The 17,525-nt window shown below is 41.8% G+C and overlaps 1 protein-coding gene and 2 pseudogenes across 1 annotated transcript in view; 2 read left to right on the top strand and 1 right to left on the bottom strand.

The window, feature by feature from the left end:
- Nucleotides 1–14,790, bottom strand: part of PPP6C (protein phosphatase 6 catalytic subunit) — a 37,698-nt gene extending 22,908 nt beyond the window's left edge. The window contains exon 1 of the mRNA XM_038549372.1: nt 14,532–14,790. Coding sequence (XP_038405300.1) covers nt 14,532–14,606 — 75 coding nt within the window. The 5' untranslated portion in view covers nt 14,607–14,790. The remainder of the gene's footprint in view (nt 1–14,531) is intronic.
- LOC119873389 lies at nt 461–14,147 on the top strand (annotated as a pseudogene).
- Nucleotides 14,791–16,646: 1,856 nt separating the features above from the next.
- Nucleotides 16,647–17,150, top strand: LOC100685802 (annotated as a pseudogene).
- Nucleotides 17,151–17,525: the final 375 nt, after the last annotated feature.

Genomic DNA, 17,525 nt, shown 5'->3' with positions numbered 1-17,525 from the left:
AGTCCTTTATCAGATGTGTCTTTTGCAAGTATTTTCTCCTACTCTGTGGCTTGTCTTCTTGTTCTGACAGTGGCCTTTACCAAGCAAAAGTTTTTAATTTTAGTGAAGTCCAGCTTATCAATTATTTCTTTCATGAGCAGATTGTTTTGATTTAAGCTTAGTTTGGGAAATAGGGAACCAGGAATTTGATTTTTTTTTTTTTTTAACAACCGCATTGAGACATAATACACATACCAGAAAATACCCCTCTGTAAAGTACAAAATTCAGTTGTTTTTTAGTATACTCTGTGTTTGGAAACCACCATCATAATTAATTTTAGAACATTTTTAGTGCTTGCTGGTGGTGGCTGTGTTGCTGTCTGGTAGAGGCATGGGAACTGGTGGCTGAAGCCTTTGGTTTGGGATGAACCTCACTCTCGATGAAGGCCAAGAAGCTGAGCCAGAGCCATGGCCAAGTACAATGGTAGCAGTTGGGCTGACCATTGCTGCTGGATTTGTAGGACATTATGTTTTCTAAGCCATGAAACATATGGAGCCTCAAGTGAAACAAGTTTTTCAACATCTACCAAAATCTGCCTTTGGGGATAGCTATTACAAAAGTGCGTTTGAACCCAAAATGACAAAACGAGAAAAGCCATCATTAATACTAGGCATCCTACTGCCAATAAAGGAAAAATAATAGCTGCTCATCGACAAATTATGTTTTTAAATCACCCAGACAAGGGAGCAACTCCTCATATAGCAGCCAAAATCAATGCAGCTAAAGATTTACTAGGTCAAGCCAAAAGTGAAGTAAATGTGTGATGAGTTTTAAGTTATTGTTAATTTACGTATATGAGTGCCAGCTTTTTACAATGCCTCAAAGCTACAAATTAAAAAAAAAAAAAGAAAAAGAAAAGAAAGAAAGAACACTTTCATCATCTCCTAAAAAATGATGTACCTATTGGTAGCCACTCTCCACTTTCCACAACCCTACCCCGCAGCCCATGGTGGTCACTTACCCACTTTCTGTCTCTATGAATTTGTCCATTCTGGATGTCTGAACATGTGGCCTCTTATGACTGGCTTCTTTCACTTTTTTTTCTTCTTCCTTTCACTTAATATAATGCTTTTCAGGTCCATCCATATTGTAATATATGTTATTGTGCTATTCTTTTTCATAAATAAATAATACTCCACTGTATGTATTTACCACATTTTACTTATCCATTTACCAACTGCTAGACATCTGGGTTGTTTCCACTATTTGGCTGTCAGAACCTGATTTTGATACATTAAGTCTCAGGTGCCTATCAGACTTCCAGGTACCCCAGATGTGCTGTGAACAGTGATCATATGAGTCTTGAATTCAAGGAAAAGGATCTGAGTCAGAGAGACCAATTTTCAGGATATATACACACATACATGAGACTAGAAGAGATAAAGTAACTGGAATGCCTGGGTGGCTCAGCGGTTGAGCATCTGCCTTCATTCAGCTCAGGGTGTGATCCTGGAGTCCTGGGATTGAGTCCCACATCGGGCTCCCTGCGTGGAGCCTGCTTCTCTCTCTGCCTCTCTCTCTCATGAATAAATAAATAAAACCTTAAAAAAAAAAAAAGAGCATAGCCTTTGAAGTCCAAAAAGATGGAGGTCAAGTATCAGTTCTACATCTTACCTATTACTTAGCTTACTATTTGTTACCTTAGCTATATACCCCTGAGCAAGTTACTTGACTTCTGTGTCTCAGTTTCCTCATTCACAAAACAGAGATACCTACCTAGGGATATTCTGAGGAGTAAATAAGATAGTGCATGCAAAGTGCAAAGTTTTATACATACACACACACAAAACGTAAAATACTCAATCTACTACATACACTGAACTATAAAACATGACCTAGAAAGATATATACCAACCCCACAATAGCAGTTGCTGGAGATGTCACACAAAAGGAATTCTACTTTCATCTTTATTTCTTTTACATTTTAAAAAAGCATGAAAACATTTATTCTTCGTGGAAGGATATAGATGTGTTGGTAGATTATATTTCCTATTTTTCAGTGGTTACTGCATTTTTTTTTTTAAAGATTTTATTTATTTATTCATGAGAGACAGAGAGAAAGAGGAAGAGACACCAGAAGGAGAAGCAGGCTCCATGTAGGAAGCCTGATTCAGGACTCGATCCCAGTACTCCGGGATCACACCCTGAGCCAAAGGCAGACGCTCAACCGCTGAGCCACCCAGGCGTCCCAGTTATTGCATTTCTTAAAAAAACAAAACAAAACAGAAAAAAAAAAAGAAGAAAAAAAACCCACTAAAATATCAAAACTAGAAAACAGCCTTAACTAAAAAAAAAAAAAAAAAAGCAACATGCAAAAATAACGTACATGCTACCTCTTATATTAAGGAAAAAAAAATAGGGATCTCTGGGTGGCGCAGCAGTTTAGCGCCTGCCTTTGACCCAGGGCGCGATCCTGGAGACCCGGGATCAAATCCCACGTCGGGCTCCCGGTGCATGGAGCCTGCTTCTCCCTCTGCCTATGTCTCTGTCTCTGTCTCTGTCTCTCTCTCTGTGTGTGACTATCAAGAAAGAAAGAAAGAAAGAAAAAGAAAGAAAGAAAGAAAGAAAGAAAGAAAGAAAGAAAGAAAGAAAGAAAGAAAGAAAGAAAAAGAAAATATACATACACACACTAGCTTGTATTTACTTGCACATGCATAAACTGTTATTTCTGAAAAGATCTGTAAGAAACACAACACTAGGGCAGCCTGGGTGGCTCAGCGGTTTAGCGCCGCCTTCAGCCCAAGGTCTGATCCTGGAGGCCCAGGATCAAGTCCCATGTCGGGCTCCCTGCATGGCTTCTTCCTCTGCCTGTGTCTCTGCCTCTCTCTCTCTTTCTCATGAATAAATAAAGTCTTAAAAAGAAAAAAGAAATGCAGTAACTCGGACGCCTGGGTGGCTCAGTGGTTGAGTGTCTGCCTTCGGCCGACCAATATGAGGAAGGGAATTGGGTGCTGAGGGCAAAGGTAGAAGAAGACTTAACATTTATAGTCTTTTGGGATCCCTGGGTGGCGCAGCGGTTTAGAGCCTGCCTTTGGCCCAGGGCGCGATCCTGGAGACCCGGGATTGAATCCCACATTGGGCTCTCGGTGCATGAAGCCTGCTTCTCCCTCTGCCTCTCTCTCTCTCTCTCTGTGTGACTATCATAAATTTAAAAAAAAAAAATTTTTTTTAAAAACATTTATAGTCTTTTATATCTCTTAAATTTGGAAAGATGAGTATATTACCTACACACAAAAAAAAAACTTATTAGAAACATATTACCAGAAAGAATAGTCTTTCCAGCAGGTAGTACCAGGACAACTGGATTTCCACATGCAAGAGAATGAAATTGGACTCCTATCTCACAGCATTTATAAAAATTAATTCAAAAAGGATCAATGACCTAAATATAAGAGCTAAAACTATAAAACTCTTAGAAAAAAACATAGGGGTAAATTTTCTTGACCTTAGATTTGACAATGGAGTCTTAGATACATCAAAAGAATGAGTGAGGGACACCTGGGTGGCTCAGCAGTTAAGCGTCTGCCTTCGGATCAGTGCGTGATCCTGGAGTCCCAGATCAAGTACCACATTGGGGTCCCTGCCCCAGTAGGCTTCAGCCTACTTCTCCCTCTGCCTATGTATGTCTCTGCCTCTCTCTCTCTGTGTCTCTCATGAATAAATAAATAAAATCTTAAAAAAGAAAAAGGAAAATGAAAGAAAAGAAAGAAGAGAAGAAAAAAAGAAAAAAGAAAAGAAAAGAAAGAAAAGAAGAAAAGAAAAGAAAAGAAAAGAAAAGAAAAGAAAAGAAAAGAAAAGAAAAGAAAAGAAAAGAAAAGAAAAGAATGAATGAGGGGCACCTGGGTGGCTCTGTTGGTTGAGTGTCTGCCTTCAGTTCAGGTCATCGTCTCAGAATCCTGGGATGGAGACCTCCATCAGGCTTCCCTGCTTGGTAGGAAGTCTGCTTTTCCCTCTCCTGCTCCCACTCCTGCTCCCCCTGCTTATGCTTTCTCTGTCAAAGAAATAAATAAAATCTTAAAAAAAAAAAAAAAAAAAGATTGAGCTATATAGGGGCACCTGGGTGGCTTTGTTGGTTAAGTGTCCCACTCTTGGTTTTGACTCAGGTCATGATCTCAGGATGGTGAAATCAAGCCCCACACCCAGCTCCTTGCTCAGTGAGGAGTCTACTCGGGATTCTCTCTCTCCCTTTTCCTCTGCCTCTCCCCTCACTCTTTCTCTTTTTCTCTCTCTGAAATAAATAAGTCTAAAAAAAAAAAAAAAAAGAAAAATCTTGGGCAAGGGACTTGACCAGCATATATCCCAAGAAAATATACAAATGGCCAATAAGCACATGAAAAAGTGTTCATCATTAGGGAAATAAATGCAAATCAAAACCACAATGGGATAACACTTCACACATACTGAGGTGACTACAAGTTTTTAAAAATGAAAAAATAACAAGTGCTTGCAAGAATATGGAGAAACTGGAACCTTCACGCATTGCTGATAGGAACATAAAACGGTACAGCCACTATGGAAAACAATTTGGCAGTTCTTCAAAATGCTAAACAGAATTACCACGTGCCCAGGACTTCCACACCTAGCTACATAGCCTAAAGAATTGAAAGCAAGGACTCAGCAAGCAACAGATACCTTTACACCAATGTTCACTACAGCATTATTCACAATACCAAAAAGTGGACACAATACCAAGTGTCCATTCACAGATGAATGGATTAACAAAATGTGCTACATCCATACAAAGGAGTATCATTCAACCATAGAACAAAATGAAGTACTGGTATATGCTACAACCCTGGGATCATAACCTGAGCCGAAGGCAGAGGCAACTGACTGAGCCACCCAGGCACTCCTTGATGTTATACAATTTTTTTTTAAAGATTTTATTTATTCATTTGTGACAGAGAGAGAGACAAAGAGGCAGAGGCATAGGCAGAGGGAGAAGCAGGCTCCAGGCAGGGAGCTCGATGTGGGTGGGACTCGATCCCGAGATTCCAGGATCGCGCTCTGGACGGAAGGCAGGCGCTAAACCACTGAGCCACCCAGAGATCCCCGATGTTATACAATTTTTGAAATAATACAGTAATTAAAAAAATATATTTTATTCATTTATTTATTTGAGAGAGTGGGAGAGCACAAAGGGTAGGGGAGTGGGGAACAGAAGGACAGGGAGAGAGAATCCTCTCTCTCCTCGCTGAGTGGAGAGTCTGACTTGGGGCTTGATCTCACAACCCTGAGATCACAACCTGAGCCGAAACCAAGAGCTGGACACAACTGACTGAGCCAATTAGGCGCCCCTAAAACAACACAGTGATGTTTCAAAGTACTTATCTTCCGACCTTACCCACGTTTTTAAGGTATAATGCCTTGCCTAATTAATCCTTGTAACTTTTTTTAGGTACACTCACCAAATCTTTTCAAAGAGAAGTCCACCAATATATTTGTAGAAGTGCTTTGCTATAATCTGTACAAGAGTGGACAGTGTTTTCTGTGTGTAGCCTATAAGATCTGCATGTTATCAGGCACCTGTCCCATCCACATTCCCTTTCAGATTTTACATCTTTTAGAACAGGCCAAACTTCTATGGGTGAAAGTCAGAACCATACCAGGAGCACAATTTAAACATTTCCTCCAACACATCCTTGGACACAAACCACCAAAGAAGCTATCTCCCATTCTTTTCTCCACAATGCATCTCTGGAAGAGAAAAGTGCGCTATTTCCTACAATGTTGATTTCTCTATTTGCCCACCCTCACAAAACCATTAGTTACTTGTAAATTTGGGGGCTCCGCTATGTATACCCCTTTAAAGATCAATTACTAAAATGTTACCCAAAGAAACCTACTATAAACTCCACCCTGTAATAAGCCAAACCATCCTTTAGTGCCGCCTGTCCTCACCCCACATTATACTGTCCTCCTTTCCCAATTGCTTTTTCCCAAATTACACTTTAATGTCACGCCATCCGCCTGTGGTAAGGGACATTATAAGAACAGAGCTACAGAGCTTGTCATCATGTAGACTATAAATAAGATGCACAGGATGCTGTTATTAAACAGTTACCTTCAAGGAGGACTCAGGGAAGGAATGTCTTGATCATCTCTATCAAGGATAGATGTGATTTCCTATGAAGCTTGTTTTTGTCATCTTTTAGACTTAGTGAAATTTTTTACCTGATCATCAGTTTCTTTCAGTACGCTCCTTGAAAGCTTAGGGCTTAATCTCAAAGAAGTAATCTGCTCATCACAGCTTTTATTTTATATACAATTCTTACTTTTACTGCTGGCTCCATCTTGATTTCCTATTTTACATTCTCTTTGTCTCATTTTTCTTATTTATTCTAAATGCAATTTATCTTGCTATATTGAATACACCTTTGTAAACCATTCTATTTCCTTTTGGAATAAATTGACATTTTGAAACTAATCACAGCACAGATTCCCTGAGCGACTCCATGATTCCCATATATGAATGTGCTTGAATTTGCACCCACGTATGTCTGGCTCTCGCCCAAAATGCCCATTGAGCTGTAAGTCACCCCTGGTAACTGGCCCACACCCCCCAGTGTTGACCTGAAAAGAACAGACCATAAACTCAAGAAAGTTACCTTGAAACCTTGCCAATCTCAAAGGTTGGTAAGTGTCTACGGAACACATGTAAACTACTTAGGCAGCATCTTCAACCCGTGGCCAGGCACACTACCTTGAGTAAAATAACAGCTGTCTCCTGTCACTGCCATTTCTGCAGTCCTAAGGATTTAGAGTCTCTAAAGCAAAGCCACTGCCTCTTATCTCTCCAGTTCAGCAGAGGCTTATAAGTTCAAACCAAGCACACACAAAAATAAGTCTATGAAATCTCAATACAAACTCTACAGAAGTCAGCCAACTACACACCTAGTGGCCTCAGAGAACCCAGTCCTGCCATGGGTAAGACACATGGTCCTTTCTTCCAAAGCCCTTCACAGCTTTGTTCTACTGCTTAGTTTTTTAAGAAGCTTGGTTTCTCTTACTGCTTGAAAACAGTCACTGAGGCAAGATTCTCAATCTTATCCAACTATAGGGAAAACTATACCCATATCTCCCCACAGTGCCCAATTAGTTCCTAATCCTTGAACAAGTAGGGGTTCATAGCCCCATTCTTAGAAGACCCTATTTCCCTTCTTTATCTTTTCCTCAAGAAACTCAAGGTTCTATTCTATTCTCTGCTCCTGTCTCTCTGTCCCCTCTTGCTCCTCAAATACAGTGGGTTTTAAATTTTTGTGATTCTTTGATTAGCTGACTTTGCTATCTAAAAACATACTATTGCCTTTATTTACTTTAACATACTATTATTTATAAAATCTCTTAAATAAAAATCTGGGGACCTGGGTGGCTCAGTGGTTGGGCATCTACCCTTGGCTCAGGTCACGATCCCAGAGTCCTGGGATCAAGTCCTGGATCAGGCTCCCTGCAGGGAGCCTGCTTCTCCCTCTGCCTATGTCTCTGCCTCTCTGTATATCTCTCTCTGTGTGTCTCTTTAAGATAAGTAAAATCTTAAAAAAAAAAAAAAAAAAAGAAATAAAAATCTATCTAAAATTAATTTTCACGTAGCCTTTGTATACAATTTCTACTGTAATATAATTCACTGGGAATAAAGAGTTGGAATCCTTGGGGCAGCCCAAGTGGCTCAGCGGTTTAGCGCTGCCTTCAGCCCAGTGCCTGATCCTGGAGACCCCGGATCGAGTCCCATGTTGGGCTCCCTGCATGGAGCCTGCTTCTCCCTCTGCCTGTGTCTCTGCCTCTCTCTCTCTCTGTCTCTCATGAATAAATGAATAAAATCTTTAAAAAAAGAGCTGGAATCCAAGATGACATCCTTACAATCCAGAAGGAAACAAACATCCATATCTTCAGTCTAAATCAGAGTTTCTCAGCCATGGCACTACTGATAATTCTTTCTTGTGAGGGGCTGCTGTTCTATGCATTATAGGATGTCTAGCATCATATAGGATGTTTAGCATCATATCTGGCCTCTATACCCACTACACACCCATAGCAACCTTCTAGCTGTGACAATCAAAAATATCTCCGGACACTGCCAAATATCTTCTCAGGGGCAAATTCACCCCTGAGAAGTTGAGAACCACTGGTTTAGACCTTTCTCCTGAGTTTATTACTATCAGAGCTATTAGTGTCTGGAGCACATATGACAATTAATAAATATCTGATAACCAACCAGCCTGTGTATCCAACAGATATCTGGACATCTCTACCTCAATGTCTTGACTTGGCAGCATATCAAACTCGGTAGGGCCCAAATCAAACTCTCTTGCATTCCTTAATCTAGTTACAGTATTTACTATAGCAATCTATGCCAGAACTGAGATTACACTGAACTCCTCCAGCTTCCTCAAAACTTAGACCTAACCTGTCAACAGGTCCTAGTACACCTTCTTCATCTCCTTTTATTTAAAGTCTTTTCTTTAGGGGATCCCTGGGTGGCTCAGCGGTTTCGCGCCTGCCTTTTGCCCAGGGCGCGATCCTGGAGTCCCGGGATCGAGTCCCGCATCGGGCTCCCAGCATGGAGCCTGCTTCTCCCTCTGCCTGTGTCTCTGCCTCTCTCTCTCTCTCTCTCTATGTCTATCATAAATAAATAAAAATAAATCTTTAAAAAAAAAGTTTTTTCTTTAGTAATTTGTACACCCACTGTGGAGATTGAACTCACAACCCACAGATCCAGTCGCATGTTTTTCTGACTGAGCCAGCCAGGAGTTCCCATCTCCTTTTAAAAGCCACAATCACTTGTCACTACCTTACTTTAAATTCTCATGTCACCTGGCCTACTGCTTCTATGACATATTTGCCCATTCTAAACCGTGGTCCCCAAGTGCTGCCAGAATATTTCTAAAACCTACTGTCACAATGCTCCTTAAAAATTTCTCAAGGGCACTCCTCTTTCTATGGCACTGTTTCCAAAACTCCATTAAGATACTGCCTTCATGATTTTTGTCATATTTCTACCACATACAATAGTGTATCCCTGTTTAGGTTTCTTTGAATCTACTTTTCTTTTTAGTTAGCTACATTTTATTTTTTTTTATTTTTTAATTAAAAAAATTTTTTTTTAAATTTATTTATGATAGTTACACAGAGAGAAAGAGAGAGAGAGGCAGAGACATAGGCAGAGGGAGAAGCAGGCTCCATGCACCGGGAGCCCGACGTGGGATTCGATCCCGGGTCTCCAGGATCGCGCCCTGGGCCAAAGGCAGGCGCTAAACCGCTGCGCCACCCAGGGATCCCGAGAGTCAGAGGCTTAACCAATTGAGCCATCCAGGTGCCCTGAAAGTGGGAATTTTTAATAGCAAATAAATTCAGGTATATACTCCATGAGTCACTGTTGCAAAACCCCTAAATCTCATCAAGTCCTGGCTCTGATATTTGTTCTGCTTTACACAAGGATTGTGTAAATGACATAATGGACATAAATATACTCTGAAAACTGTAAGCAGCTATGAACATTCTAATCATTGCTAATAATTCTGACTGTGGAATCCAGAAGCCCTGCATGGAGAAAGTGGCATCTGAGTCTGAGCTCAAAAGGGTCACGGAAGGTACTGTATACAGCAAACACAAGCAGTAGTTATAGATGTGAATCTCGGACCCAGACTACCTAGGTTTGAATCCCAGCTCCTCCACTTACCAGCTGTATAACTTCAGAAAGATACTTATAATCTGTTTATGCTTTAGTTTACCTATCTATAAAGTGGGGCAAATATTAGTACCGAACTCAGAGTATTAAATGATTTATTATTTGTGCTATGTAAGTATTAAAAAACTAGGTGATAGAAACAGACTGAGAGAAGCAAAGAAGGAAGAAAGTACAAGGCATGTTGTCATGGAAGGTAAAAAGAAAAGTGATGAAGTAGAAGTACCTAGAAAAAGCATGCTATTTGTCTTCCTAAAAAAAGCTATTAACTGTATCAGAAAGAGCTCTGCATAAGGAAGATTTATAACTTAATTCATTGATTAGGTGCACATCCTCAGGCATTTCATAAACTCTATGAAGCTCAGTATCCTCAGTAAAGTAAGAAGAGGCAGAACTAGAACTCTGATTCTCTTAGCTCTGAAATTCTAGAAAAGAAACCAAGAAGTCATGAGAGATGTGCACCTTCCCATAGAACACCTATGTTACAGGCTCGTTAAAGCCACATGTAACTATTGAGCACCTGAAATGTGGCTAGTCCAAATTGGGATTTCTCATAAATGTAAAATATACACATTTCATAGTACCAAAAAAAAGGCCAAATATTACATTAATAATTTTATATTGATTACACGTTGTAATTGGGTTAAATATTACTAAAATTAATTTCAGGGACACCTGGGTGGCTCAGCGGTTGAGCATCTGCCTTTGGCTCAGGGTTCAGGGTATGATCCCTGTCCAGGGATCGAGTCCCACATCGGGCTCTGTGCGGGGAGCCTGCTTCTCTCTCTCTCTCTCTCTCTCTCTCTCTCTCTCTCTCTGTCTTTCTCTGTCTCTCATGAATAAATAAAATCTTTTTTAAAAATTTAATTTCAAAACAAAATTTAATTTCAACTATTCCTTTCTATTTTTTAAAAATGTGACCATTCGAGTTTCATGTTTCTGAGCATTTTACTTCTACCAGACGGCACTGTTGTAGACCATTTTCATAAGACATAGGGGAATGTGATTCTGTGTCCCAAAAGACAAACAAAATGCCAGAAATGATCAGAAAGGGTCTTGAAAACACTGACAACACTCTTCTAGCCCTATATAAAGCCTTAGTATATCCCCAACTGCCACACTGTGTTCAGTTTTCCTTGCAGTACCTGAAAAAGATACAACAAAAAAACAAACAACTCAGGTAAATAGACTGATCAATGAAACAACCACTAAGGTGAGTGAGCAGTCTAACGGATTGCAAGTCTGGAAAGATAAAGACTACCATGTATGATGAGAATCTATAAAATCACGTAAGTGTCTGTAATGAAGAGGTACAAAAAGTTCTTCACTAAATCTCAGAAGAAAGCAAAGAAGAGGGATGCCTGGGTTGCTTAGTCAGTTAAGCATCTGCCTTCAGCTCAGATCATGATGCTGGGGTCCTAGGATCAAGCCTGCATCAAGCTCCCTGCTCAGCTCCCTTTCCCTCTGCCCCTCTACTCATGCTCTCTCTAGAATTCTCTCTCAAATAAATAAATACTTAAAAAAAAAAAAAAAAGCAAAGGAGAGTTTTTTGAAGCTTTATGGAAGCATTTCAAGCAAAGATAAAACTTTATTGAGCAAATACCTTTTTCTTTTTTTTTTTTTTTTGAGCAAGTAGCCTTATATGAAGAATTCAAAGATGGCTCAGACTAAACATAAACGAGTTCAAAAAAGATTACATTAACTATTAATTCATAAAAGTGGTTATTATGGAATTACAAAATTCCTTGTGTAACTTCTTTATCTACACGTCATCTTTAAACTAAGAGGGGCGCCTGCTTGGCTCAGACAGTTAAGTGTCTGCCTTCAGCTCAAGTCATGATCCCAGGTTCCATGCTGACCATGGAACCTGCTTCTCCCCCTCTCCCTCTGGCTGCTGTACTCTCTGCTTGTGCATGTTCTCTGTCAAATAAATAAATAAAATCTTAAAAAAAAAAAGCTTAAAAAATAACTGTCCAAGAGATCAAACTACCCCGAAGTTACAGAACCCTTTCCCCACCGAAATTCTTAAGTATTCAGTAAACCTGCTTTTTATCACCTGACCAGATATGAAATTTCTATCTCCCAAGATCCTCTCTGAAATCTTTATTGTGGATGAGAACCACCTGAGCTTTTTTTTATTTTTTAGAATTTATTTATTCACGAGAGACACAGAGAGAGGCAGAGACATAGGCAGAGGGAGGAGAAGCAGGCTCCACGAAGGGAACCCGATGTGGGACTCGATCCTGAGACTCCAGGATCACACCCTGGGCTGAAGGCAGACACTCAACCACTGAGCCACTCAGGCGTCCCTGAGTTTTTTTTTTTTTTTTTTTTTTTTTTTTTAAGGAAGGTTATGCTTTGGCCTACTCACTTTCATGTATTTCAACTTTATTCCTACAAAAGTTATGCAGATTCAATGACGTACTAATGATTCGACCACTTCCAATCTAGATATAGAGAAATTGTAATTAAATATAAAACACCCGATGTACTTATTATTTTATTTAGTACCTCCAATTTTTAGTCAAATTAAAAACACAGGCAAATTGCTGTATTCTTTTCTACCAGAACAAATCTTTTCCATCATGACCATTAAGTGGCCCCAATTATTTTTCTTCCTCTGACAGAATCTTTTATTTTGGCTCTAAAGCCTCAGAAAAGGTGCTCCTGGAATACTTTCTTGGCTTATCTAATTTTAGTTTCTATTTCATGCCAAGAAGTAGAAATAAAATTAAATTTGTTTAAAAATATACCAGACATGAACAGCACAACTAAATTAATCTGATAAAACCATTTCCAAGACAAAGAAGAGCCTTCACTTACAGAGAAAAATTCAGAATCCTTTTTTCCCATTAATTGTCCAGAAGATGGGGGGTGGGGAGTTATTAAGAAACAGAAATACATAAGTACAGTCCAATAGTGTTGCAAAGGGAAATGAAATGGTTTAATAACTATATTTCCTTAAGGTGGGAAGGAAATTCAAAGTTTATCAAGCTACAAGATCTAAAGAAAATCCAACTAATTATCTTCCAAATCATTTCAATAGCCAATCTCAAGTTAATATCAAGACATACTATAATAATCAACATTTTATTAATTAAAAACACAAAGCCTAAAAACAGCTTTACATGTACTAAAAAACAGAAAATTCTACATCAAATCACTGATACAAGAAAATCAATGTGATACATGGAATTAACAATGCTACCAAAGGACAGGTGGTTAGTTTTCCATGAATTAGGTCCCAGTGTTGGTTATATCCTCATTTCCTCAAAAAAGCATAGAACGGAAGGAAGCCACAAAACTAATGTGGACTCAGATGAGCATAAATAAAAGCTACGTTGCTAGTACTGGCTTTGTCCTTTTTTTTTTTTTTTTTTTTTAATTTATTTATGATAGGCACACAGTGAGAGAGAGAGGCAGAGACACAGGCAGAGGGAGAAGCAGGCTCCATGCACTGGGAGCCCGACATGGGATTTGATCCCGGGTCCCCAGGATCGTGCCCTGGGCCAAAGGCAGGCGCCAAACCGCTGCGCCACCCAGGGATCCCCTGGCTTTGTCCTTATTTTAATCAAAGTATCGTATTAAAAAGGGAGAAATGCACAAGAATGACTCCCCTATCACATAGCACCTATAATTAACATGTAAGTACAATTAAGTCACATCCATGAGAGCTGATGTGACCTTAAACATTTTGCATATACCTGTTGACTGATGTCAAATATCAACTTCTGTGTGAACAGAACAAAATAAATCTCTTCCTTAAAACAATTTGCAAAGATAAATCGCTGTAAATCCACAGATGAAAGGGGGCAAAACCAAAAAAAAAAAAAAGAACTCAAAACTACCAACAGTTTACCCACTTAACACAGAGTAAATCAAAGTTAACTGAAAAAGCGAAACAGGCACTAGCACTAACCTCTGAACACTGTCACACACCTAAGCACTGTGCATACAAACACTTCTCAGAAAAGGAGTATACACGTTCCCTTTCTCTTACGTCCATTCCTTTACTCACACATGCATCTGCTGTAACTTGGCCTAGGCAGAAGCAAGGAACAACTCGTCCTGTCCTTTGGGAAACGAAGAAAAGGAAACCTTCGGTTAATAAGAGATTATGAGCAAACAACTTAAGGGGGCAGAAAAGTACGGAGGGCCTACTACTTTTTCCACTGAAACTGGATCAACAACGGACAGGAAAACCGGTTCACATCTGAATTAACCCCAAGTCAAGCAACACTCCTGACGAGCACCTGGGACAAGGGGTACGGAAAGAGGGACGACCTGACGTTCTCTGACGTCACTGCCAGGCAGCTCTGGCCCACCGCCGTCTTCGCCTTCCGCAGGGACCTAAACACACCGGGGCCGGTATCTCCTGTCAGGCGCCCGCCACCCCGCGCTCCTGTCACCACCTCTGGGGGCTGACCCCATTCCGACAGTACTGTCCGTGAGGGCTCGGTCGGGCTCCGAGAAACCGGCGTCAGGGTGACGGGAGAGAAGTCCTCCTAGCAGAGCTGTCAGGGCTCGGAGCCCTGGGGTAGCCCGAGGCCAGGAGGCGCAACCCTTGGGCAGAGGCCGCGCACCCCCGGGGATCCCCACCGAGGGCACCAGGACAGCACTCGGGGCACTCGGGCTCCCCGCTCGCCGCGTGACGCCCGGTCGGATCCGGTCACTTGGCCCCTCGTTAGGCGACCGCCGCGACGGGATGCCGGCGGGGGTCCCGCGGAGAGAGGAAGGGCCGGCCGGCGGGCGCCCCACTGCCGGAAGGGGCGAGCCCGCAAGCAGCGCTCCCGCCCCGGCCGGGCTCACCTTCAGGTCGTTCTCCGGTAGGTACTTGCACAACCGCGCTATCTCCACATACTTGTCCAAGTCTAGGGGCGCCATTTTAGAAATAACAAGCCCCGACGGCGGCAGCGGCAGCGGCTGAGGCTCTAGTAGCGGCGGCGGCGGCAGCGGCGGAGGCCGAAGCCGGAACTCTTCTTACGTCACGTCCGGTCCGTGAGAGGCGTCTGCGCAGCGGCGTCAAACTTGACCCGCTTCTCCCCGCTGCCTCTCCTTGCCCCACGCTCTCTCCCGCGGAACCCCGGCTGCAAGTCCCTAGAGACGTCCCTGGTCCGGACAGTGAAACCTGCGGGGACCCGTAGTTTTCTGCCGCGGGGAGTACTGGGATTTGTAGTTTTCAGTAGTGGCCAGCTACCCCACTTTTTCTCTCCCCCTCGCCCCCCTTCGTTTAGACCTTCACTTCTGTGGGCCCAGCGAACCTTTTCCGATGCAAAAAGACAAAGTAGGTGACCGAAGCCATTCCTTGGTTTCTCACTTCGACCCTTTTAAGCATTCTCTCACCAGAACATCTTCATTTAACAATTGGTAAGCCTGGCCGTAGTTAACCTGTTTGCATCTTTTCAAGTCCTTGTGAAAACCTTGCCTATGCTTGTGGCAGAGACATCAGGTACCAGTCTTTCAGCATGGAAGGGAAGGGAAACAATGATTAAGGATTTCTTATGCTAAATGCCATATAAATGCTGTTTTTTTCCGTTTAATCCTCATAACAGTTGATAAGAAAGCAAGGTTCAGAAAGCTTAAGCAACTTGCCCCAAAACTCACAGGAGCTAGGTAGGGGAGTAGAGACTGGTCTACCTGGTTTAAACATGCTTCAGTGTGAGTCTCATGAGGACAGGGAGTCTTTTGTTCTACCCTTAGTGCAAAAAACCCAGGACCTGGCACTTAGTGTAACTTCAACATTCATTGAACAGCTATTTCTTGAACACCAATTGTATGCCAGGTACAGTTGTAGGCATTTAGGATATTTATTTTTTATTTTTTATTTTTTAAATTTTTTTTTTATTTTATTTATTTATGATAGGCACACAGTGAGAGAGACAGGCAGAGACACAGGCAGAGGAAGAAGCAGGCTCCGTGCACCAGGAGCCTGACGTGGGATTCGATCCTGGGTCTCCAGGATCACGCCCTGGGCCAAAGGCAGGCGCTAAACCGCTGCGCCACCCAGGGATCCCCATTTAGGATATTTAGCAAGCAAAATAGACAAAGATCCCTATCCTCAATTGGTAACTACATTCTAGAAGAGGAGCAGAACATAATAAATAACTGTATTTATTAGGAAATGATAAGTGCTAGAGAGAAGGAAAAAAGCAGCAGTGTAAGGGAGATGGGGTGATGCATTTCTAAGAACCAACAGAGAGGTAGAGGAGTTAGCCATTCAGATGCTTCAGGGCAATTACATATGGAGGCATATCTAGATGGAATTTTGTTGGGAGGTTCTAGCAGGGGAGTGCAGCTACTGGTATACCCTTGACCGAAGAACAGTCCTCCTCTACCAGGGATGGTCGTCCTCTTCCACCGAGCGCACAGCTTCTCGGGAGGGACACATATGGAGCGGTGAGGGAGGAAGGGGACACCCGCCTAGCCAGCCAGATCAGCTGAATCAACCCTGGCGATCAATGGGGTGACAGATGTCGCAGCCAGATGGCCCTCACATCCTCTAGATGGAATTTTGGAAATGACAAGATTAGTGTGGTTGAGTAAGAGGAAAGGACATGAAATTTTACTTTTAATCTAATAGGAAGCTACTGCAGGGTTTTGAGCAGAGGAGTAATATGTGTAACTCATTTTAAAAGGATCACTCTGGCTGCCGTATGAGACTGTATTAGGCAATGGTTGCAGATGAGAGATCAGTTAGGAAACTTCTATAATCCAATAGTAGCAGGTGCTCAATAATATTTGTTGTTCAAGAGAATCTGGACCAGATCCTCTTGCTCTAAAGTGTATTTTGGGGGTGCCTGGCTGGCACCAGTCAGTGGAGCATGTGACTCTTGATCTCAGGGTTGTGAGTTTGAGCCCAATATTGGATGTGGAGATTACTAAAAGATAAAATCTTTAAAAATAAAAAAAAAAATAGCCTTTTTCCTCTGGTCCGCCAACATGCCATCCAGACTGAGGAAGACCCAGAAACTTCAGGGCCACATGAGCCATGGCCATGGCCGAATCGGCAAACACCGGAAGCACCCAGGAGGCTGGGGTAATGCTGGTGGCATGCATCATCACAGGATCAACTTCGACAAATATCACCCAGGTTACTTTGGAAAAGTCGGTATGAGACATTACCACTTAAAGAGGAACCAGAGCTTCTGCCCAACTGTCAACCTTGATAAACTGTGGACCTTAGTCAGTGAGCAGACACGGGTAAATGCTGCCAAAAACAAGACTGGAGCTGCTCCTATTATCAATGTGGTGTGATCGGGCTACTACAAAGTTTTGGGAAAGGGAAAGCTCCCAAAACAGCCTGTCATCGTGAAGGCCAAATTCTTCAGTAGAAGAGCTGAGGAGAAGATAAAGGGTGTGGGGGGCGCCTGCGTTCTAGTAGCTTGAAGCCACATAGGGGGAGGTTCATTAAATGCTAACAAGTGAAAATAAAAAAATAAAATAAAATAAAAAATTAAAATAAATAAAATAAAAAAATTAAATATAAAACCTTTAATAAAAACTGAATTTGGGGGACATATGACTAAAGTTTACTTGGGTCTATGAGTTCTTTGTTTTACTCTTGAACTGTTCTGTAATTGTGAAACTGTTTCAAAGTAAAATTAGATCCATTTATTTGTGAGAGACGGAGGGAGGGAGGAAGGGAGCAGGAGGAGGGGCAGAGGGAGAGGGAAAGAAAGGAACTCAGGTAGACTCCCCACTGAGCGCCAAGACTGACTTGGGGCTCACTCTCACTACCATGAGATCACAACTGTAGACAAAATCAAGAATCAGATTCCCAATCAACTGAGCCATTCAGGCACC

Source organism: Canis lupus, chromosome 9 (assembly GCF_011100685.1).
Source record: "Canis lupus familiaris isolate Mischka breed German Shepherd chromosome 9, alternate assembly UU_Cfam_GSD_1.0, whole genome shotgun sequence".
Taxonomy (NCBI): domain Eukaryota; kingdom Metazoa; phylum Chordata; class Mammalia; order Carnivora; family Canidae; genus Canis; species Canis lupus.
The sequence above is the reverse complement of the archived record's forward strand: the minus strand, read 5'-3'. Positions and strand labels throughout refer to the sequence as shown.